This window comes from Lycium ferocissimum, chromosome 6 (genome assembly GCF_029784015.1).
Source record: "Lycium ferocissimum isolate CSIRO_LF1 chromosome 6, AGI_CSIRO_Lferr_CH_V1, whole genome shotgun sequence".
Lineage (NCBI taxonomy): Eukaryota > Viridiplantae > Streptophyta > Magnoliopsida > Solanales > Solanaceae > Lycium > Lycium ferocissimum.
The window spans coordinates 67,225,938-67,251,289 of record NC_081347.1 but is presented as its reverse complement, the minus strand read 5'-3'; the positions used below and the strand labels follow the sequence as shown (position 1 = coordinate 67,251,289).

General features: G+C 32.1%; 2 protein-coding genes and 1 pseudogene across 2 annotated transcripts; 2 read left to right on the top strand and 1 right to left on the bottom strand.

Moving 5' to 3' along the window:
• Window positions 1-2,021: 2,021 nt before the first annotated feature.
• LOC132061575 (uncharacterized) lies at window positions 2,022-3,400 on the bottom strand. The gene is made up of 4 exons (XM_059454357.1): window positions 3,273-3,400; window positions 2,789-3,030; window positions 2,402-2,563; window positions 2,022-2,217 (listed from the first exon to the last, which is right to left on the bottom strand). The coding sequence occupies exons 1-4, from the start codon at window positions 3,378-3,380 to the stop codon at window positions 2,022-2,024; spliced, it is 708 nt and encodes a 235-aa protein (XP_059310340.1). The 5' UTR covers window positions 3,381-3,400.
• A 6,199-nt stretch (window positions 3,401-9,599) lies between these two features.
• The window catches only part of LOC132060139 (cytochrome P450 71AU50-like), a 34,649-nt pseudogene continuing 18,896 nt past the window's right edge, over window positions 9,600-25,352 (top strand).
• LOC132060140 (cytochrome P450 71AU50-like) lies at window positions 10,698-11,994 on the top strand. Its single transcript, XM_059453034.1, is given in 2 exon segments — window positions 10,698-11,397; window positions 11,400-11,994. Coding segments are annotated over 2 exon segments (618 nt in total). The 5' UTR covers window positions 10,698-11,261; the 3' UTR covers window positions 11,882-11,994.

Genomic DNA, 25,352 nt, shown 5'->3' with positions numbered 1-25,352 from the left:
GGTCGTTTGTAGAATTTATCCAAGTTGCACATTATGCATGTATTTGGCATCTCGTGTCAGTAATGTATGTAAGAAATACAAGAAGAGCCATGATGTCTTTGAGTCCGTTTTTTATTCCATGGCAAAGGCATACACGCAGGATGATTTCGATGAGTTGATGGGAAAGGTTCAAAAGGTAGATATGCGTGTGGTGGAGTATTTGGAAGCGGCTGGTAGAGACAAGTGGGCTAGATTGTATGCATCTGTTAACCGAGGGTGGACAATGACTTCTAACATAGCAGAGTGCATTAACCGACATCTTCTTCGCCTAGAGAACCGCCTATATATGACTTTCTCGAAGAAGTTAGAAGGATGTTTGGGAGATGGAATTACAATAACCGGAGAAATGGAACATACACGTTCACTACACTCGGTAAAAAGTTTCAGGAGATGCTATCGATCAACGAGTATCTATCTCTACGAATGACGGTACGTTTCATTTTAATGCGTGTAATAATTTATTTGACAAACTTGTACTTGTACTAATCTGGTGTTTCTACGCATTATACATTTGTGTATTTGGTATCCATGAATAGTTAGTGTTAATGTAAATTACGATGAATCTTTGAAAATTGATATGTATTTGTTTAATGATTTTTTCATTTATTTTAAAATTCTGATTGTTCCAATAACAAATACATGTAATATTTATTTTTGCAGGTAGAACCGTCAACAGAATTCGTGTACACAGTACATGATGGAGGACGACGATTCATTCTTGATTTGAGTAGCAAAACTTGCAGTTGTCGTATGTTTCAACTAGATGAAATCCCCTGCCCGCATGCATGGGCTGTCATTAAAAAGAAAAATCTGGTTCGAGGATTATTGCTCTGATTTGTTCAAACCGGTGACCGTGTTGAAGACATATGATATACCGGTGGATCCTCTACCCGACGAGCGTGAATGGAACATTCCCAACCACATCTTGGAGGATGTTGTTTTGCCCCCAAGATACAAGAGACCGCCTGGTAGGCCAAAGAAGAGGCGTGATAAGCCTTTAAGTGAATTGTTGTTTGGAAAGGCCGCACATGCTTGCGCACTTGTGGACAACTTGGGCACAACGTACGTTCATGTAGTTTTCGAGCCTCTCGAGGAAGTGAATTTTCCTTGTGTTCCTGTCAATTTAACTTTTTTACCGAAGATAGATTGGTTATTTAGGTATTTGAACACTTGTGTCAAAACTTCCATTGACACTTGTTGTAGTACTATATAAATTTTTGCAATGAAATGAATGTCCCATTCAAAATGATCTTAATTGAATTTTTTTCACGATACGTATGGTGTTTTTTTCAATATCAAAAAATAATGCGTAATTGGTAAACTAACATACATATTATATCTGCAAAAATGATAAAGTTGTTTTTATTTTGAATTTTGTTGGATTGGAGGATCGTAGTTGTCTTTGGTAATGTCAACTTAAAATTATCTATTTATTGGCCTTCGAAAATTGTTTAAACCGTAATAGAACATACATGGTTTTTGTGTCCTAGTGTCTGAAATTACACGGTAACGTTCATGTATTTTTAACACAAAAAAAGGCAACCCATGTTCCGGTATGAAAAATGGTGTTGTCTATTCAACCTCGTATCTTTTTGGGTGTATTTGATATGTGCTGGCCATATCAAATACGCAAGATGTGTTTATTAACCTAAAACATATCTAAAACATACATATTTTGTGAACCTGGGGAATTAAAACATACATATTTTGTGAACCTCCGTGAATAAATGTATTTGTGATTTATGGTGTCGCATTTTACCGTATTTTTTCAAAACTTGATTTATTTGACAATATATGGAACTAAGTACTTCAAACATATGGAACATAAAAACAACCGAGATTACTTTGGTTAAATGATAATTATCCAACATAAGTCAAAATACATCTAAAAAACATCGCATTGTTTGTCGTAATGAAAAAAGGACAAAAAACATGGAATGCACGAATAGTATTTATCAAACATCAATTGCATCTACAAAGTGTCATAATCGATTGGTGGCTGTTCGGTCTTGGTGGAACTTCATTATCACTCTCTGCATTGTCGCAACCTTGCCTTCGCCGTAGTCCCACAAGAGTGCACCGTATCTCATACGTCGCATGTGTGCATCAATGACATCTGGAATCCTTTCACCCGATGTCAAATACTCAGCATACGCTGCCACAAAAACACCACAGTCCCTAAAAAAAAAAAAATAATAATAATAATAATAAGAACTTTTATTAGAAAATATATGTTTCAAGTTCTAAAAAAGGTATCTCAAGTTCAAACAACTCATGTATTTTAGAAGAATAATAAATTGATATGATATATCATGTATTTGATACTCTATGATATTTTAAAAAATGTATGTCTATAACTTACGTGCTACCAGCAGTTTGCTGCGGCAGGTTATCAACATAGACAACTTCAAGGATATCGATCTGTCCCTTATCCGCATATGCTGGGTCTTTCACCAAATCTATGCTTTTTGATTTACATAGAATCCAGACGGCATGTAGGAAATGTGGCAGCAGGTGTAGCAAGCTTTTTTATTTCATTCCTAACAACTGCGTTGTGCCGGAGTGATTGATACGAGTTGTAAACATACGTACCTTTGTACATTTTTTTTAAAAAAAAAAGAAGAAGAAGAATTCAGCGGTAAAATAATGAATGAAAAACTAATGATAAAATATTTAATTCATCATTAAAAATACCGTCCTTGAATGAAAGGAGTACCAATAACCAATGATTTTCTTCTTGTATATTCACCGTGTTAGCACGTTGTCAACGGTATGCCACGGGACATTGGCAATAAGCCTGTGGCCCTTAACATACTCAATCAATACTTGCTCTTCAGTTGCCACATTTGTCTGTGTTTCAACATTGCGATATGCATGGTGGACCACATCAATTCTCTGCTTGAATAGGCAGTCAACAGTGGTGAATCTGAAATTGTTCCTTTTGTCATACTTTCCTTTCTTCCGAAAGTAATAGAAAATGACGTCAATGTGCTGGTTATGTTAAAAAATACATAAATTAGATCACAGTCAAATACGTAAAACAGCATTGTAGTAGCAAAAATGTAAATTTGAAGAACCCTCTCTGTATTTTATAAAAACACAAAACGAGAAGGAATGTCACGAAAATACTTCAATGCTATTGTGTATTTGTAAAATACACAACAGCTAAAATACACAAAGTGCATGTGTAAAACAACTAGTTGATAGGCATATCGTTGCTGATAAAAAATCACCTCGTCATTCCAAAGCTGACCATCCATCGATAACAGGTAAAACCAGTTCTTATCATTGACAGTTGTGATGCCAAAATTGAATTTGACTCCATTGTCAAAACCTGCCATTTTTTTTTGTAATGGTCTTCGTAGTTCTTTACGGGCAACAAAAAAACCAAAATACCTCAACTTATTCACAAAAATCATGCGGAATCACTATATGTAAAACTATGAGAAAAACACATACTTGCTATCGTGTCTCACAAAACGGAGACCGTTTCGACAAGTACGGTATTCATTCACCGTACGTACATCAAGTGGACCAGTAATGGGATCTATGTGGAATGGATATTTTTTGTCAAACCCATGTACATGATTCTTTCCCGAACTACTACCTGTGTATTTGGTCTTTAAACATTAACAGTTGCGTATTAAAAAAACAAACTAGTAAATTAAAAAGAAGATATATACCAAAATCTGTCACAAACGGTGAAGACTTGTATTTACTGGGGCGTGTAGCTCGTGTGACTGATGGATGTAACATGATTTCTTCCCCTGGGGTTTGGCTTGGTAAATACTCATCAGGCAACAACCACTGAGACAACGGCTGTTTAGAGCTATTGCTGTTTGGGTTCCTCTAAGACGCTTGAGCCGGTGTTTTCCTCGGTTTTTTTGCTGAACTTGTTCGTTAGTCATTTTCGATTAACTGTATTTGCAAGCTTTTTGTGCGATCATCTACTCAAAAAAAATACAAAAAAGAAACATTATTCAATCAATTGTATGATACATTTTAAAACAGAAACAATGGGTGAATCAGACTTCGTTGTTATCGAACCTCAGAATTATTTGAATCATCAGAACATTTTTTCTCTTCCATAGTATGTTTCCCCGCACGTTCAACCGAAGTCTTCGGTTCTCCTGAAAGATCACCTCCTTCTGCAATCTCTTCGGTTGAAGCTTCCATCGTATCGACGCTCTCATTGCCAATATCAAATTGAATATCCGGTGCAATGCCCTTTTCCTTAAAAAAAAACAGAGGCCAAAAGTCTATAAAAAAACATGAATTTAATATATAAAGAACTATATAAAATACATTAATACATGAGAAAGTATTTGTTGATGATGTCCAAAATCAGTAAACAAATACATAAAGAAAACAGTGAACCGTCATGCTGTCAAACAAACGAGACACAAACAAATACATGACACTACTCTTTTGTCATATTAATATCAAATACATAATATTTTGAATGCAAGTATCTCCCAAATTTTACGAGATTATATTTTTTTTAAAAAATAAGATATACAAAATGAGTAAAAAAATACCTCTGTTGGATCCTTTGGACGTTCAACCAGAAGTCTTGTTCTCTGAATGATCACCTCCTTCCGCAATCTCTTCGGTTGGAAAGGTTTGTTGTATCGCTGCTATCATTGCCAATACCGACTTCGTGCAATATCCGGTTGAACACACACACACACACACACACACACACACATTATAAAAAACACGGTAAAAGTATATAAAATATATGAATCTAATATATTAAAAACTATATTAAATACATAAATACATAGAATGTATTTGTTAATGATGTCCAAATGCGATAAACAAATACATAATGAAAACGATGAACGATCATCTTTGTCAAACAAAAACGGTACATAAAAAAAATACATGACACTACTTGTTTTTCATATCGATAACAAATACATAAATACACTAAAAAAAAAAACATATACCTCTGCTGGATGCACACATCACCGTATCGATCTCCATGTGAGGTATCGTCACCATAGTCCATGTAATCATCAGCTTGTTGATGTAAGTTGCCATCATGTAAAGGGACTTGAGTTTCTTGTCATCATCCTAAAAAAAAATATGTATTTGTTAGATACATATGCTTCCTACTTCACATTGAAGGCAATCGTTTGAATATGTATTTATTGATTTTTTTACCTTTTAGAGTTTTGATTCCCTTTGACATGTTCCAAAACTTTTTTTTGAAATTTTTATCAATAGTTTTGCGAAGATCCTTGAGCTCAGTAAAAACAACCTTGAATTCAGCAAGCACCTAAATGGTAAAAACAACAAATTCATCGTAAAAATCCTCATTTGTTGTAGTTTGATGAATATCAAAATAAAATTAGAAAACTTACTTCACCTTAAATTGATTAAGTTCGTGCCTCAAACTTGTGAGGTCAGGCGATGTCTTGGTTGATACATCGTCAACGAGGAACGCGGTGGACACTTGGACATTTTCTTTTTCTTTGATTGAGCTGGCTTATCTACCCACCGAAATGATTTTTAGATGATTGACCAAGCACAGTAGGTTTTTTTGGGATTGTGGTTGGTGGCTTCGACCCAAGCAATGCTGCCGTCAACATCTTCACAGGCTTCTTGTGCGGTGGAGATTTTGAAGCATCGTTCTTTTGAGTTTTCTTGGCAGCGGCAATATGGGGAGGTGTTGTGGTAAAATCTGCATATTCATTTTCCTCCTCTTGGTGTGTTTGGGATGGTGGTGCACGTCTGTTGGCCAGGTATGCACGCAGACCAAGCTTCTCAACCTCTGATATGGTCGGAACAATGTTGTTGAATTTACAACTAATCTCCTGCACATAATGTATTGTGAACTGTCAGTTCAGAACTGCTGTGTATTTTACAAATACACACACGGACGAAATAGTGAAAAAATACCTACACGACGGACCAAGATTCTTTGAAAAAAAATACCTAATTGTATCTTACAAATACACGAAGCAAAATACGCAAAATGCACGTGTAAAAAAACTAGTTGATAAGCATATATTTAATGTAAGTATTTTACCTCACCGTCCTTAAACATGCCCAACATCAAGTAGTTAGCGATGGCTTTTGGTTCTTTTCTCCGATTAAACATTCTTGGGATTCGGCTTCGGTTTTAACCATTAAATTAGGGTCAACATTAGAGCGGCCTCATATATTCACACTTGCATAGCAAAGGGAAACTAGAACAATAAAAGCTGCCGGCTTGTCCATGCGCGTGAATACTCTTAATCAAATTATCGAATGCTTCCTTGCCCCAGAAGTATATTCATTGTACTGTTCACTCTCCACCAAGTCAAAATGATGTCTTGGGGCTGTGGCCGTTCCCTCTTTTCACTTGAAAGTATGTAATTATGAATCAAATACAGGATAGCAATCTTTACGGCATCTTCATACGCGTTATCACCAACACCCCAATCCTTGTCTTCAAAGCACTTATTTAAAGTCATCTTTAAAACACTATTACCGAGAACCACCGAAATATTGATCCAACAATACATTTAGGACCTATCGTCGAAAATAATTTCATCCCAAAAGTAACACTTCAAACCCGAGTAATTAAAGCAAATTCAAAAAGACCGAATGTCAATTCCGTCCCATTAATATCGATAACAAACGCGTCGCTATTACTGCGCTTCAATTCCCTAACCATAAAACACCTAAATAAGCGACCACCGCACCTCGGTATCAACTTGCATACATATATTTTCCAAAAACAGTCTTGGAAAATAGCTTGAATTGTCTATCGGTCAGTTTTTCAACTAATCCTTAATGTTATTGTTCATATATGAAGCATAACGTATTGGTTAGTGGGGGGACGTTTAACCGAATTTGGAGGCACGAAAGTTTGAATATAATGGCAACACACATGAGATACAAAAATACATGCGAATGCTATCCCACATGAAGTGTTCAGATCAATAAATACATGCAAACAAAAACACGGTCATTAAGATGTTTAGATGACAAAGTTGAACAAATACACCTTTTATCTGATATACACATGCACTTTCTTTTAAAACATACATAACTTGATTCTTAATTTGAACAATTGCACAAATGTGAGGAATTATAAATACATGATACATAGTTTGATATTTTGATAACAAAAAATGTTTAGTGAAATACATGACACGATTGTATGTATGTTTTATATACACAATATTTCAAAACACAACAAAAATAAATACGAATGCTATCCCTACTATTAATGAAATGTTCAGATCAATAAATACATGCAAAAACACGATTATTAAGATGTTTAGGCGACAAAAAGTTGAACAAATACCCCTTTTATTTGACATTTACACATGCATAACTTATAAAACATACATACCTGTTATTAAAATTGAAAAAATACATAAATGTGAGGAATTACAAATACATGATACATAGTTTTATATGTTGATAACAAAAAATGGTTAGTGAAATACATGACACAGTTCTACGTATGTTTCATATACAAAACTAATTCAAACAATACAAAAATACATACGAATGCTATCCCCTCTATTAATGAAATGTTCGGATCAATAAATACATGCAACTATACTTACGGATGCGGTCAAAAATACATGAATCATTAACCGAATTTGAGCAACATGTACAATATAATTTTATTGACAAAAAATATATATATAATCAATGAAAAAATGCCTGCTGTTCATCGTTAATTGTTGTTCTCCGACATACTTGTCTCTACAACATTTTTTCCCTTTGCTACTATAAGCAACATCGGATGTTTTTCTCCTCTTTGTGGCGGTATCAAAATCATTTTTTTTTTCAAATTAACGATTGAAGGATTTCGGTCTGGAAGGATCATGGATTTTCTTAGATCTCCTTTCGGCAACAAGTTTCTCGGCGAGAAATTTCATCAAACATCATGTTGTTGTTTGAGAAATACCCAAATCAAACGAAGAGGAATCTAAATTTTGAAGAGTATGTGGGATACCTCATGTAACCGTACCGAGATGTGCTTTCATCCGCCATTAATTGATGATTTTCACTACTCAGAATAGGAAACCCTAAGCATTGAAAGTTATAATTTTTGAAAACGACCAAGAATATAGAATTAAGTTGACTAAAATACACAAAAAAAATGAAAAACTTACACAAATACACGACCACCCACGAATCTCGGCACGATAAATGTAGTGGAATCGTGCTTGATGGTAATGGATAGATTACGATGAGAAAAAAAAGGCTAAAATTAATGGAAAGGGAGAGAGAACTAAAGTATATTACGTGCGTTCCAAAAATGGGAAGATGAGATAGTGTTTCCCTTTATTTACGGTGTATTTGTGAGCGATAGAGTGGAAATTCTTTGTTGTATCTATAATGGGTAATTTAGAAAATTAATTGGCTGTTATTATTAATTTTAATAAAAGGTAGTTATTAACATTAAATAGGTAGTAAAAGTAGCTATAACAAGTAAATTTTCCTTAAATTAATATATTGGGCCCGTGCACATCACGGGCTATCCCTTACTAGTTTCAGTATAAACCATGACCTAAGCTCAATAAATACTTTTTTAAATTAATCTAGCCAATCCAAAAATAACTTCAGATACACGAAATTGAAGCTGCAAATTTTATCCGAAAGTTTAATATGTTAATTGTGTAAAAGATTTCTGAAATATGTTCCTGAAGTTTGACATATTGATTATTCCGCAAACTTTTGATGTACGCACTAGAAATTCAACTTGTCAAGACCAGATTTACAATAGTTTTATTTAAAATTTAACATGACAATCTCAAATATCTAACCCGTATAAATAAATAAAAAAATCTAAACTCGAATCTAAGACTACCGATTTAAGATACAAAAATAGCAAGCCAAACTAGACTTCCATCTTTGACAAAAGTAAAATGATAGCTTGAAAGTATTTGGCATCTTTGATAAAATTGGCTCGTCGACGATTGGACTGGGATGTGACATGTGCAATGACATGTTACTGATTTTGATAAATTATAAAATACGAGATATTAAATTTGTACTCCTTCGGTCCTTTTGATAAATTATAAAATACGAGATGTTAAATTTGTACTCCTTCGGTGCCAAAAACGATTGTCTTATTTTAATTTGATATGGAATTTAATAAATAAATGAAGATTTCTTAAAAGTGTGATTCAAAATAAGTCTAAGATATTTGTGTGATTATAAATCATCTTATAAAGTTAAATTATTTTTAAAATATAGAAATGAGTTAATCTTTTTTGAACAAACTAATAAGGAAAGTAAGAGAATCTTTTTGAGACGGAGGGAGTACGTGTTAAAGAAATATTAACAACGAAGTATATATTTGTTCAATTTTGTATTTCCTTTTTGCTTATTAATCTGCTAATTTAGATTAATTGGGGGCTTAAGTTAAATTAAGAATATATCTGATCAATTATTGAACGATAACACAATATATGAACTAAATTATTACTATTTGCTTAATTTCAAATACTCTAAAAATATATTTGAACCTTTTCTCTTTCCTGTGTAAGATTTTTTTCCTTTCACCGTTCATTTTTCCGTAATTATCTTCTTCTCTAAAAAAGTTACCCATTTCTTATTTTTATTTCGTTTTTGTCTTTTCTTCTTTAGTCCTTCTGTCATTCGGTGAACTCAAGGTGTCACAACATAAGTCCATAAATATTTAATTTCTTTCACCCCCTACTCTTAACTTCTTTATATTGTTTGAACGTTAGGAAGCAAATTAAAATACATCAATTCCTATCCATGGCTTCAGTATTCTTACAAGTTCTTGCAGTAATTGTAGTGCTATATTTCCTTCAAGAATTACATAACAAATTCATGAAAAAGAAGAAAAAACTTCCTCCTGGCCCAAGAGGGCTTCCAATTATAGGAAATCTCCATATGATTGGAAAAAATGTCCATCAAGATCTTCATAAAATAGCCAAAAAACATGGTCCCATAATGAGCATGAGATTTGGTCTAGTTCCGGTAATTGTTGCTTCATCTCCTCATGCTGCCGAACAATTCGTGAAAAATCATGATCTTGTTTTTGCAAGTCGGCCAAATAATAGAGCCGCTCAATTAATCGCGTACGATCAGAGAAATTTGTCATTTGGAAAATATGGACCTTATTGGCGGCACATGCGAAAATTATGCACGTTAGAGTTGCTCAGCACTCTAAAGATCAATTCTTTTCAAGCCATGAGAAAACATGAAGTTGCGAATTTTGTGACTTTTATCAATCGAGCAGCTTCTAGTGGTGTGGAAGTTGATATTAGTGCTAAACTTGATTCATTAGGTGCTAACATGGCTTGTTTAATGATATTTGGGAAAAATATATGGAAGATGAATTTGATGAAAGAGGTTTTAAAGATGTGATTCAAGAGACTTTGATTATACCAGCAACACCAAATATTGGTGAGTTTTTCCCTTTTCTTGATAAGTTTGATTTGCAAGGATTTGATCGCCGTATGAAGGAATTAGCAAAGATTTTTGATGACTTTTTTGAGAGAGTTATTGATGAACATGTTCAAGATTCAAATGAACAAAAGCAAACTAAGGATATTGTTGATACTATGATGAATATTATCCAATCTGGCGAAGCTGAGTTCGAGTTTGATCGTCGCCATGTCAAAGCTATTATGCTGGTAATGTTTTATTCATCATAGCATGAACATAATTGCAAGTTAATTTTAGTTGAGTTTAACTAATATCCAGCGATAGTGCACATTTTTTTTTAGTAGCAGGTCATTTTACCTACTATAGCAGATAATTTATTTGATTTTCAAGATTACAAATCTCATTTTTTATGTAGAGCTAGTAATAAATATTTTGGGATGACTTATAGTGAAAAAAGTCTTTTACATAATCAATGTACATGATTATCATTCTAGTTTGACTTTTAGAAGAGAGTTGGCAAAATCTGAAAAAGATGTTGAGACCACTAGCTATATTTGAGGCTTGGGTTCATAGACTCAAATTTGTTGAGAATTTCTCAATTGAAATTTTTAGCCAAAAAAAAAAAAGAGCTTATTCCCACTTTAGGGACTTTATTTCTTTATTGTTTCTTATCTATTCAGACTTTAAATTATATTTATCATTCGTATAAGGAATTTTTGTATCATCTTGTCACTTTTACATGTTGTAGTACGTATTCTATTTTATTTTCAAGATTACAAATTCTATGTATACTTAAACATGTGAATATTGTTGACCACTTTAGCAATTGAAAAAAAAAACTCTCTATGCAAGACATGCTAATAGTTTCAATGGACACCTCATCAACAGCAATTGATTGGGTTTTCTCTGAACTTCTAAGGCACCCTAAAGTAATGAAAAAACTACAAAAGGAGTTGGAACTAATAGTTGGCAAAAATAGAATGGTGAAGAGTCTGATTTGGAAAAATTAGAGTACTTAGATATGGTCATTAAAGAAGGCTTTAGGCTTCACCCCATTGCACCTCTATTGATTCCTCATGAATCAGTTGAAGATTGCACAATTGATGGCTTTGATATACCTAAAGGTTCAAGAATTTTAGTAAATGTTTGGCCAATCGGAAGAGATCCAAAAGTTTGGCCGGAACCCGAGAAGTTTGTGCCAGAAAGGTTTGTTGGTAGCAACATCGATCTTCGAGGACGTGATTTTCAACTTTTACCGTTTGGCTTTGGGAGAAGAATCTGCCCTGGATTACAATTAGGTCTCACAATCGTTCGATTAGTGCTTGCACAATTAGTTCATTGTTTTGACTGGAAGCTACCAAATGTTATGATGCCAAACGATATAGATATGACTGAGAAATTCGGTTTAGTTACCACTAGAGCTCAACATTTAATGGATATTCCTACTTGTCGGTTGCATGTATAATTGATATGAGTCTTACTAGAAGCTTAATTAAGTGAAAACATGAAAAGAATTACAATGTTTCTCTGAAACTATGGTTGTAGTTTAATATCATTTTCTCATATTTTATAGTGAAATCATTTTTTTGGGCGGAGTGCCCTTCAAATGCACTGGTTTTTAATTTTTACCCCTCAAATTGTTGGTCTTTAATTTTTACCCTTCGCCTAAAACTCCTAACCCTTCGTTTAGTCAAAAATTTTAAAAAAAAAATCGCTAGGTAGAACTTAGATTCGCAAGGCAGAGTTTTGCCTGCGAAACTCTACCTTAAGGCAGAATTTTGCCTTCAAAACTCTGCCTTAAGGCAGAATTTCACAAACAAAACTCTGTCTTAAGGCAAAGTTTGAAACTTCTGAAAAGCGACAAAGAGTCTGCAACGGGCCTAACTTTGGTCAGAATATGCCTAAGTTTGCTATAAAATTCTGCCTTGCGATTTTTTTTTTTGACTGAGCCGGGGTTTGAACCTCAAACCTCATGATATTAGGTGAAGGACAAAAATTAAAAATCACCAATCTAAGGGCCAAAAATTAAAGACCACCCCAAAATAAGGGCATTCCCGCGAATTGCCCTCGTGAAATTAGGTATGATCTTGCAGCCCAATATTGGGCTTGAATAAAATTTGATTCGTTCCTTTAGGTCATTGGCACAAATGCCCTTATTTTGGGCTGGTCTTTAATTTTTTGGCCCTCCTAAATTTTGATTCATTCTTCCCCAACTTCATCCTTCTCTTCTCCTTAAGATTTCAAACCCAGAAGCTCCAAGTATGAACAATGATGGATTTCAAATTTTGCAATCAACTTCTCTCTAACAACAACCTAATCAAGGTTTGAAGCTTCCATTGGCATTATCCAAATAATTTTTTTTTTAGTAACTACTCAACCAGATAAACTCACTTACAGATCTGAAAATACAACAATAAAATGGAGAAAATCGAAAAAATGGTATCATTAAAGATATAGAAGTGGTAGATTCAATTCGAACATTTGTACAAATGGCCCAATTTGGTGTTCTATGTTGGTCAATTTGGATCTAGGATTTATGCAAAGAAAAAGTCAAAATTGGATACTTAGAACATATCAGATAGAATTTTCTTTCTTATATACCTGACTAACTAAATTTCAGCAGCGTTAACTTCATTACCGCCTGCTATGGCTATTCCGCGAGAACTAATTTTTAGAGATACTTAGAAGGGGCCATTAAGTTTAAAAAATGGTAGTATAAGCTTTTGAGTGCTACTGCTCATAATGCAAAAGAGAGACTATGGGTGTGTTCGGTATGAAGGGAAATATTTTTCAAGAAAAATGTTTTTCTGGAAAATGTGTTCTTGGAAAATAAGCTAATTTCTACTTATTTTAAATTGTTCGTTTAGATGACGAAAATAAGTGAATTTAACTTATTTTTTCGTATTCATTGGTTGGTAGAAAATATTTTCGGAAAATCACATCATACACCCCAACCCATGACCCCTTTCTACCCCAATTTTTTTTGAAGTATTTAATTTTTTTCTGAATTTTCTAAACCACCACATCCCCCCCCCCCCGCCTCGGTGTGGACCCATACCACACCAACCCCTTACCCTTAATTTTTTGGAGGGGGTGGTGGGGTGTCGGGAAAGGGGGTAGGGGTGAGGCAGGGGGTGGGGTGGTGCAAAAAACCAAAAAAAAAAGATTCAAAACTTTTTTTAAAAACAAAATTAAATTTTTTTGGGAGGGGGTGGGGCAGGGTGGGGGCAGGGGTGTTGGAGTGGGGGTGAGGCAGGAGTGGGGTGGGGTGGTGCAAAACACAAAAAAAAATCAATTTTTTTTTTCAAAACAAAATTAATTTTTTTTTGCGAGGGGGGTTGGGGGTAGGGCAGGGGTGCATGGGGTGGGGATGGGATAGGGGTGGGGTTTGATTGCGGGTAGGGGTGGGGTGGGGGTGGGAGTGGTTGGGCGGTGGGTTTGATGGTTGGTGGAATGCACTTATAGATTTGTTTTCCCTACTTTTATTAAGGAAGTCATTTTACTCATTTTTGAGGAACTTGTTTTCCTAAGGAAAATATTTTCCAAAATTTTTGACCAAACGAACATGAAAAAATTGAAAGATATTTTCCGAAAAATATTTTCCTCCATACCGAACACACCCTATGGGTCAAATCTAGTGACTCTGTTTAACTGTACTTTTTTCTTTAGTACTAAGCTAAAAACAGTGAGTATGGCTCAGCGACCACCGCTAGTAATTATTTTCCTTTTGTCTTGTTGAGTGACATAAACAAGGGTCATTCGCACAAATGTCCTTATTCGAGGGTGGTCTTTAATTTTTGTCCTCAAATTTGTGGTTAGTTTTTTCCTTTTGAATTTTTAATGGTCAAAAATATCTTTTAGATTTTGGGTTCGAATCCCACCACAAAGATTAAAAACAAAAAAATTTTACAAAGTAAAATTTCATAGTAAATTAGGCATATTCCTAAAAAATTAGGCCTTAAGGCCTAACTTGAGTAGAATCTCAGCAGAGTTTAAAAAAAAAAAAATAGAGATAAGGGTCAAAAACAAACCTCAATTATTACTTTTTTTGAGTTTCATACCTAAATTATCAGAAGGTTGAGAAAACTACCTAAACTATCACTATCTAGTTTGTAAAACACACCTTAAATTATTTTTGAATGGCATGTGATCTACACTCTCCATTTTATATAAAAATGTTGCCAAGTGTTGTTCACGTGGATAAATAATGTCACAATGACACCTAAATGAAAATTTTAAAAAAAAATTGTTTTAAAAAACAAACTAAAAAATAATATTTGTAAAAAAATATCAAAAATTATACTCCCTCTGTTTCAATTTATGTGAATCTACTTTCTTTTTAGTCCGTGTCAAAATAAATGACCTCTTTCCTAATTTGGAAACAAATTCACTTTATGAAATGATTTACAGCCACACAAATATTCAAGACTTATTTTGAACCACAAGTTTCAAAAGTCTTCACTCTTTCTTAAATGTCATGTCTAGTCAAATGGGTTCACATAAATTGAAAGGGATGGAGTAGAAAATAAAAAAATAGTTTTAAAAAATGGAAAAGTTATTTTTTAAAAAAAATAAGAAAACTAATTATTTAGTTTTCACATTTTTTTAAAAAATAAAATCAACTTTTCCATTTTTTAAATCATTTTTTTTATTTTCTATATTCTTTGATATTTTTTTAAAAATACAGTTTTTTTTTTTTTTTGAAAATGCTGATTTTTTTTAAAAAAATAATGCAGCTTTTTTTAAAAAAAATATATACATTTTTTTGTAAAAAAAAATATTTTTTTAATTTCCATGTAGGTGCCACCATAGCATTACTTATGCCATGTGGATAATTTTTTTGAGAAAATTTCAGCTTCACTTGTCTTTTGGAGAGTGAGTTCATACATTTAATTAGTTCAGGTGTATCTTGCAAACTGATTGAGATCTTTTTTTATCCTTATCTCAAAAAAAATATGTAAGGCAAGTTATGCCTTAAGGTATAGTTTCTATATAGATGTTATGCCTAAAGGCATAATCTATATTATATTAAAAGCACGAAGGGCCTTAAAAATGTTGTTTGAACTTTTTGCCCTTCATTAAAAGACTTTGCAATAGACAAAATTGTAATTTCATAATTATTTAAGATTCTGAAATTAATTAAAATTATAGTTACAAGGCTTTCCTTATTTAAATTAGTCCTATATTTAGGAATTTAAACCCAATTAGGTTTTACCTCATGTCAATTCTTTCCATACTTAAACATAATATTTAACAAATACTATAAAAACTACTTGCTGGTCTAGCAAATTTGCTAACGGACGGGTGAATTCTTTAACCTTCATTTTTTTTTCCTATTGTTCTTTAACCTTCATTTATTCTGTTGTTCTTTAAGCTCCGTTTTAAAGACGTATGAATTGCTCCATTAAGTCACTTTTTCCTGTTGCTACATTCGAATTTGCTAATTACTTGATTTAGTTTATTGTTGTTTATGGCATAGTGGTTACCATTCTTTAGATGTTTAATTGTTTTTCTTAATCATTGCATAATATTTATTTTTGGTAGAGATTATGGGATGCATCTATGGTTATACAGTATTTGTCCGGTTTTGTTATTGCATGATATTTTTCATACTAATAGATGAGATGAAATTGTTAAGTTATAGTTATTCAAGAGATTGACTATGATAATTATTTTGGTATTAATTGTGACAGATTTGATGCTTTCTAGATCAGTTAATCAAGGCAAATTCTCTTGAATCCTCATCAAGCTTTCAGGATATGTGACTTCAACCTACTTCGAAAAACAATTTTCTATTTTCATATTTTAATCTTTCTGGAAAGAGTTGTATTTGTCCAGTTTCATTAGTGCAGAATCTTTTTCATGCTAATAGGTGAGATGAAATTGTTAAGTTTCAGTTATTCAAAGAAATTGATTATGATCATTAATTAGTAATAGTTTTTACCCTTCATTAAAAAACTCTACTATAGACAAAATTGTCATTTATTATTTTCCTCAAATTATTATTTTTCAAAATAAAGGGGAAAAAAAACTAAACTGTGCACAATTTAAGGAAATTTTATAGCACTAATTAATCTATATCTATACTATATTAAAAGCACGAAGGGCCTTAGAAATGTTGATTGAACTTTTTGCCCTTCATTAAAATAGTCTACAATAGACAAAATTGTCATTTACTATTTTCATTAAATTATTATTCCTTACGAAATCCTAATATTCAGGAATTTGAAATATATATTGTTTGGGACAAGTAGCCTCTTCCTTATACTGCCGACGGTAAAACGAATTATGTCTCCTAGAACATTAGGTTTTCACATTCTATAAGCAACTTTAAATTTGATTCTATTATTTTTTAGAGTTTAAATTTGGTGCACTGTCAATGTATCATACTACTTGATTAAGTAGTATTAATTATTATAAAAATATAATTAACAGAAAAGTGAATAATATTAAAGGAAAGTTGAATCCTACTTGTACTCTAACGACGAAAATTATTTTGTTGTCTTGCTGGTAACGAAATTATTCCTTCTCTAATGAAGTTTACAATTTTGAGTTTTTCATGATTTTTCTCAAGATCACTAAAGTAATTCGTTAATTCTTCAAACATTGTGAATCTTGTAACAAGTATCTAAAGGAATTGTCATATTTTCTCCAATATCTGCCATTCTTCAGATGCAATTTTAAATTGAACCCTTCAAAATCCATTTAAAAGTCACCCTTCAGCAAAAGTCTTTCATGAACATGGAGGGATTGAGGGAGAAGCCGAAGTTTACAGTGGTAAAAGACTCAAAGTGACAGAAACCATCGACTACTTGAGAGCAAGAAGAAGGAGATTTGAAGGAAAGAGAGAGTAAGGGAATAAAGAAAAAACTAGTGACTAATTTTAGAAATAGGAAAAACAAAAACGAAAAAAACAAAAAAAATAACCTGCTATAGCAGGTCAATATACCTGATGGTGTAAAAAATTGATACACTGACAGTGCACCAAACTTAAACTCTATTTTTTATTCCTATAAGTTTAGTACTTTTGTTTCTTTTTACAATGATCGAGCACGGCTTTATTGTTTGTTTTAATTTTATATAATTTATTGGTCTTCAAGATAATGAGTATTCACTTGAGTTTTTGTGAATTTTGTTTCAGCTGAATATTAGAATCATCGCCTTCTACAGATGGAGGTTGGCCTCGATCAAATAATGGCGATGTAGATTAGTTGATTACGTAAAATATCGATTTAGTGGCAAAACTATTGATTTGAGTTTTCTTTCGACATAAATTTCAGGTTGTCATCTTCTACCCTACCATACTCCTTTTTGTTATTGTTAATAATTTGTTACAAGTAATTGTGTTATATTATTATGCTCATATATAATGTAGTTCGTTTTTCTTGTAATTACCTTATTCTTTAGAGTGTATTTACCCTACAACAACAACAACAACAACAACAACAAGCCCAGTATAGTCCCACCATGTGGGGTCTGGGGTGTATTTACCCTACCAACATAATTTTGACTTATGCTATTAAGTGCATTTAATTTTGCTCCTTAATTGTTAGGGTGTCAAGGAGGTGAGTTATCATGTTCCTCTTTAATTATAACCCTAATATGTAGGATCATAATCCTTTTTGTTATTGTTAATTTGTTAGAAGTAGTTGTGTTATATTATTATGCTCATATATGTAGTCCGTTTTTCTTTTATTAGAGTGTATTTTCGTGTGTCAATACCAACATAATTTTGACTTCTGATAAAATGGCGAAATTTTGTTCTAAGATTTAATTTGGGTCCTTAATTGTTAGAGTGCCGGGGATGTGAGTTATCATGTTCCTCTTTAATTATAACCCTAAATATTAAGGACTTTGAGATCAACAGAATTTTGAATATTAAATCTTTCCTTATTTGAATTAAGTAAAAATCATTAATATTTAGAAATTCAGAATCGAGCAAGATTTTTACTTAAATAGTTTCTTCCTTATTTTTTCATAGTTCTCTGCACCAGATGCTGGGAGAGTCGTTCAGGATCCAACCAAGCGTTAGAGAGGATTTCAACCAACAACGAGAAGTTAAGACGCTTTTAGACCAAATTTATAAGACAATATAAAAATACCTAAACCTATTAAAATGTGGTCTAATTAATAATTACCTATCATTTTCTATGTTAGAACTAAACTTACACGCTCTAACGACTTTCAGCTTCTTCGAAATGTTTCTCCTAAATCTATTAACATGGAGGAGAATATGGGAATTGCAGCAAGGAAAAAACAACCTTTGAAAGTGATACCAAAAATGAGTTTGAAATTAATTAATAGTGTATTAATAATATTTCTAAAGATGTAGTATTGGTTTGGTTAAAAGTTTTTGAAGATTGGTAGTTGATATGGATTTGTGTACAACATCTCTAGAAGTTCTTGAGAAGATGTCGTTGAAAAGGTGTTGTGTAAATGTTCCATATTTTAGGTGTTTTGACTAAAAAAAATGTGTTTAAGATAGCAGCATAAATAATTAATATCTCTCTTAATATCGTGTGGGAGTTTGTAAAGCGGGGATTCTTTATACCAATTAGGATTCGCTATACGTTTATAGTTCTATTGACAATTAGGTTTAACGACGTGTCTCTAAATAGATATAAATATGTTAATAAATTTAATTAATAATAACTTAATATTTAGGAATTTGAAATCAATCAAATTTATGTGGCACTTTTCGCTTCCCAAGATTCAAACTGTATGAACTTTGACCATCATTTTACGATGTATTTTTTCACCAAATTGATATTAGAAAAGCTACAATTTATAGTACTTTTCATGTAGTTTTCAAATATATAAATTTTCATGTTAAAATATCGAATTAATCTAATCCAATTTAGCTTCAAAATTTAGTTAAATTGACTTTTGAAAAGCGAAAAGTGTCACATAAATTGAAACGGAGGGAGTATAACATTGTATTTTTATCATTAGACAAATGTTGTATAGATTTTAATGTTAACTGTTAATTTCCTTGTATATGGTTTTAGTTAAGTGATGCTATACACATGTGCAATTAGGGGTGGGCATAAACACCGAAAACCGAAAAATCGGACCGAACCGAATTAATTCGGTTTTTCGGTTTCGGTTTTTTCGGTATTTCGGTTCGGTTTCGGTTTTTTTTAATTACAATTTCGACGTTCGGTTAGGTGTTCGGTTCCGGTTCACCGGTTTTTCGGTTAAACCGAATTTTTTTTTTTTTTTTTTGAAGATTTACTACATGAACACAATTTTTTTTTGGGAAAAAAACATAAGTAGACAATAATATTATAATATTTACATACTCTTAGCAACTAAATGTTTAATAACATTACATGGCAGGTTAAGTGTTTTATAGTAAATCAAATTGCTATATATAAGGAAACCTTCAGACGTGAATAACTCCAATACCTATTTGTTGTTCATAGTATAACTGCTTTTATACAATTTCATACTTCCTCCTTATTCCGTAAGATTTTTTTCCGCGTTTTTTCTTACCTTTTCTACTTCCTCCTTATTCTCAACTTCTTTCATTGTTCCATAAAAAATAAAATCTCGCCATTTAACACTACAGATATTGAACACAAGTATAATAATAATTTGAGTGTTGATTTTTATTATATATAGATAAAAATGTTATACATAGAATATTATTCATATAATTTGTTTCATCTATTATAATAAAATAGATATAACTCACATAATTTGATTATACACTATATAAAATTTTATATACCTCGTATGATTTTATTATACGTTGTATAATACATTATATTTTGTATATAGAAGATATTATCTTGTATGTGTGGATGGATGATCACTATGGTTGGATTCTAAAGTCATCAAACCTTCAAACATTTAGTCTAGCGTAAACCTCTGTAACTCGAAGCAATCAAGAAGGAAAAATGGAAATAAATGGAGAGATGTGTAATTGCTAAAAAAAAACCGAATTAGAAAAATCGAAACCGAACCGAACTTCAAAAAACCGAACTGAACCGAACTAATTCGGTGCGGTGTTCGGTGTCCACTTTCAAAAAACCGAACCGAACTTTGAAAAAACCGAACCGAAAAACCGAACGCCCACCCCTACGTGCAACGCACGTACGCTATACTAGTTTCTATATAAAAGGCCGGCATAACTTAAAACCATAGAATTTATGCCTTATAAGGCCTAACTTGGAACTACAACATATTCACGAAATCTTGCTTCGTGATTTTTTTTTTTTTTTTTTTACTAAGTCTGGATTCGAACTCAGAACCTCGGAGTATTTTCGGGCAATTTTTTAGGCGGGATTTCACTTTATATATATATATATATATATAAGAATCACATTACTTTTGCCTCTAGGCATAACTTCCCATTATATACACTTGCAAGTTTTGCTCGATAAGGCAAACTTAACTTGATGACATTTTACTGTTTTTATATATATAAGAATTACACTACTTTTGCCTCTAGGCATAACTTCCCATTATATACACTTGCAAGTTTTGCCCAGTAAGGCAAACTTAAATTGATGACATTATTAACTACTTTTGCCTCTAGGCATAACTTCCCATTGTATACAATTGCAAGTTTTGCCCGATAAGGCAAACTTAACTTGATGAATTTTACTTTTTTTTTTTTATACATAAAAATTAAACTACTTTTGCCTCTAGGTATAACTTCCCATTATATACACTTTCAAGTTTTGGCCGATAAGGAAAACTCAACTTGCTGACATTTACTTTTTTATATGTATAAAAATTAAACCACTTTTGTCTCGAGGAATAACTTCCCATTATATATACTTTCAAATTATATATATATATATATATATATATATAATTTACACTACTTTTGTCTCTAGGCATAACTTCCCATTGTATACACTTGCAAGTTTTGCCCGATAAGGCAAACTTAACTTGATGAATTTTTACTTTTTTTTATACATAAAAATCAAACTACTTTTGCCTCTAGGTATAACTTCCCATTATATACACTTGCAAGTTTTGCCCGATAAGGTAACCTTGACTTGCTGAAGTTTTACTTTTGTATATATATAAAAATTAAACCACTTTTGGCTCGAGGCATAACTTCCCATTATATGTACTTTCAATTTTTGCCAGAGTATAAAATAAAATTTCGTAAAGCAGAATTTCGTAACAAATTAGGCTTATTCGGACAAAAGTTAGGCCTTAAGGCATAACTTCTGTAGAATCTAAACAGAGTTAAAAAATAAATATGTAAGACAAGCTATGTCTTAAGGCATATTTTCTATATAGAAGTTATGCCTTAAAGTCCCTTGTCCGGCATAACTTAAAGCTATAGAATTTATGCCTTATAAAGCCTAACTTGGAAGTACAGCAGAACTAAGTTAGGCCTTATAAGGTCTAACTTTTGCGAAATCTTGCCTCGCGATTTTTTTTTTTTTTTAAACTGTGTCAGGGTTCGAACTCAGATTCTCGGAATATTTTCGGCCACTTTTTAGGTAGGGTTTCACTTTTTTTGACATATATAAGAATCACACTACTTTGCCTCTAGGCATAACTTCCCATTATATGCACTTGCAAGTTTTCCCTGATAAGGCAAACTTAACTTGATGACGTTTTACTGTTTTTATATATATAAGAATTAAACTACTTTTGCCTCTAGGCATAACTTCCCATGTAATACACTTGCAAGTTTGCCCGATAAGGCAAACGCAAATTGATGACCTTTTACTTTTTTATATATACAAAAATTAAACCACTTTTGCCTCGATGAATAACTTCCCATTATATATACTTGCAAATTTTGCAAGAGTATAAAAATAAAATTTCGCAAGGCAGAAATTTCGTAGCAAATTAGGTCTATTCGGGTAAAAGTTAGGCCTTAAGGCCTAACTTTTGTAGAATCTTAGCAGAGTTAAAATAAAAAAACATGTAAGGCAAGTTATGCCTTTAGGCATATTTTCTATATAGAAGTTATGCCTTGAAGTATAGTTTCTATATAGAAGTTATGCCTTAAGGCATAACTTTACCCCTTGTCCAGCATAACTTTTGCCTTAAGCATAACTTATAATTACAGAATTTATGCCTTACAAGGCCTAACTTGGAACTACAACATAACTAAGTTAGGCCTTGTAAGGCCTAACTTTCCCGAAATCTTGCCTCGCAATTTTTTTTTTTTTTTTACTGAGCCGGGGTTCGAACCCAGAACCTCAGAATATTTTCGGTCACTTTTTTAGGAGGGTTTTCACCTTTTTTATATACATAAGAATCACACTACTTTTGCCTCTAAGCATAACTTCCCATATATACACTTGCAAGTTTTGCCCGATAAGGCGAACTTAACTTGATGACGATTTACTTTTTCTTATATGTATAAACATTAAACTGCTTTTGCTTCGAGGCATAACTTCCCACTATATACACTTGCGAGTTTTGGAAAACTTAAAAAATACGGACTCAAATAACTAGATAATACTAATATGAATTAATACTATATTAAACTAGTTAAGGAATTCAAAGAAAGTAAAAAAGGAATAGGAAAAAGCAAATTTGAACCCAAACTTCAAGCTAGTTTTAATGGCGTTCCAATTATTGTTTCTTCAAGTTCTTAGTAACCAAATCAATAGATTGAATTAATATCAAATAACCAATCAATTCCAAAATTCTCAACCAAAAGCTAGCAGTTGAATCAATGTTTTTCAACCAGTGATTACCTCTCTTCCAAACACCACTTCCATTACCATTCTTCTTTCGCCGTTAAGTTTGAATCCAAACTCCCAACCAATTATTTGTTTCTTCTCCTCTTTTGAAACTTGAGATAGGAGGGAGGGCCAAAAATTAAAGACCACTCCATTTGAAGGGAAATCCGTACAAAAAAGGGGAAAAAACACAAATAACCCCCAATTAATGTTTCCTTCTGTGCCTAGCCCTAATCTCTTAGTCTAATAACCTTAAACTTTTTTAGCCGGATAAAAAGCATGCTTCTTTCAATTTCTTGGTAACCCAGATTTGATCTATCAAAATGAAATTAAAACATAATTGTGATTCACTCAAATGAAAAAAGAAAATAACTTGCTGGAAAGTGTATTTTTCTTTTTACTAAATTCATTATTTTGAAAATCAAAATAGTTGTAATACATGTATAAATGATATATAATTGGTGTATAAACACTATACATAGAGTATAAAATGATTATACAATATTAATCAGTGATTATATATCTTAAAATTTAATGTGTAATTTGTATAATCGATGTATCATTAATATACAATCAGTGTATAAACTAATTATACATTATCATATGATTATACACAAATATTAATCTAGAAACACATTGATTGCGGATTTGAAAAAAAAAAAAAAGGTGAATCTGAAAAGAAGAAGATAGGATAATGCCTAATGGTCGAAGAAGTGTAATTATTAAAGGGAAAATGACCTAATAATACTACTTAAGACTATAAATTACGAAACATAAGGATACTTTTCCTTATTTACAAAATATGACAATTTAATTACTAAACATACCAGATTTGGGATTAATGCGTCTTTCCATGATTTTGGGCACTTTTTTAGGAACATAATCTGGATTTTAATTTTTGGCTTAGCATAGTACGATTTTTTTTTTTTAAAGATTAGTATAGTACGATTCAGTTTCTACTTTCAAAATCTTTATCAAAAAAGATTTTTCTCTCTCTCTTCCCCTCATCATTATCAAAAAGAGTTTTTCTCTCTCTATTCCCCTCATCTTTTCAATCTCTCTGACTTCTCCTCTGTAGCAGTTCAAATACGCCATTACTTAAACCCAAATTTCATATTTTTTCTTAATAACAAACTTTTTCATATTCATGACAAACAAGTATTTATTTTTCAATTGGTGTTTTATGGTCAAAATGATTGGTATGAATTTTGTATAGAAAATGGTATGTTTCATTTTTATTTTTGGGTTTATTATTTTGGGTATGAATATCATTTTGGGTATGAATAAAAAGTGTATGAAAATGGTATGTTTTATTTTTATTTTTGGATTTATTATTTTGGGTGTGAATATTGTATAATTTAGGTATATTTTAGTATTTTTATTTTTATTTTTTGTTCTCACTATTTTGTGTATGAATTTTGTATAGAAAATGGTATGTTTCATTTTTATTTTTGGGTTTATTATTTTGGGTATGAATATTTGTATAATTTGGGTATGAATTTTGTATAGAATATGGTATGTTTCATTTTTTTTTTTTTGGGTTTATTATTTTATGCTTAATGTTGAGAAAAGACATGATTTTGTGGTTTTGACTTCCAAATTTTGAAACGGTTGTCATATAAGATGTAATTTTGAGAAATAGCTCTATTTGAAAAATCTCAAATTGCTGATTAAATAGTCAAAGTTGTTTGGGGTGTGAATATGTTACCAAAGATATCCATAATTAGGATACTCATTTTGGCATGTTATGACTTACAGTTGCTTAATGGAACAAGAAGTTTGGTGTGATATAGTGTTAACTAAATACTCATATTCAGCAACTGTAAGTCATTTTGGCATGTTATGACTTACGGTTACGTGATTTATGGGTTATGCTTTATTGCATGTTAATTTTTATTTTTTTTTTACTGTATTTGGTACTTTTTATAGGTTTTGTAAGTTTTCTAATGTTAGGCTTTGCAAATTTAAAAGTATCGTTATATTTTGTAAATACACGTACACCCTCTATCTATGTATATATATATGTTTTTCTCCCATTATTAAATGTTCCTTTAGTGCAGACTTGGGCCACCCCCAATGGCCCAGTGCAGACTTAAGTAAGAACACAAGAGTTTCTTACGTGAGACTAATCCAACTGGGGGTGGTAATTTTAGCTCAAGAAAACAGGAGCCACCCAATCCATTTAAGTTTGACCCATTAACTAGGTGTGATAAAAATCAATTTTTTTTTGCACGGATTCCCTTCAAAGGCACTGGTCTTTAATTTTTG

Coding starts and splice junctions, on each gene's coding strand:
- LOC132061575 (XM_059454357.1), bottom strand. CDS start 3,380: ATGGCAGGTTTTGACAATGGAGTCAAATTCAATTTTGGCATCACAACT. Junction 3,031..3,272: donor GTCAGCTTTGGAATGACGAG/GTGATTTTTTAT, acceptor TAACATAACCAG/CACATTGACGTCATTTTCTA. Junction 2,218..2,401: donor CAGCAAACTGCTGGTAGCAC/GTAAGTTATAGA, acceptor TTTTTTTTTTAG/GGACTGTGGTGTTTTTGTGG.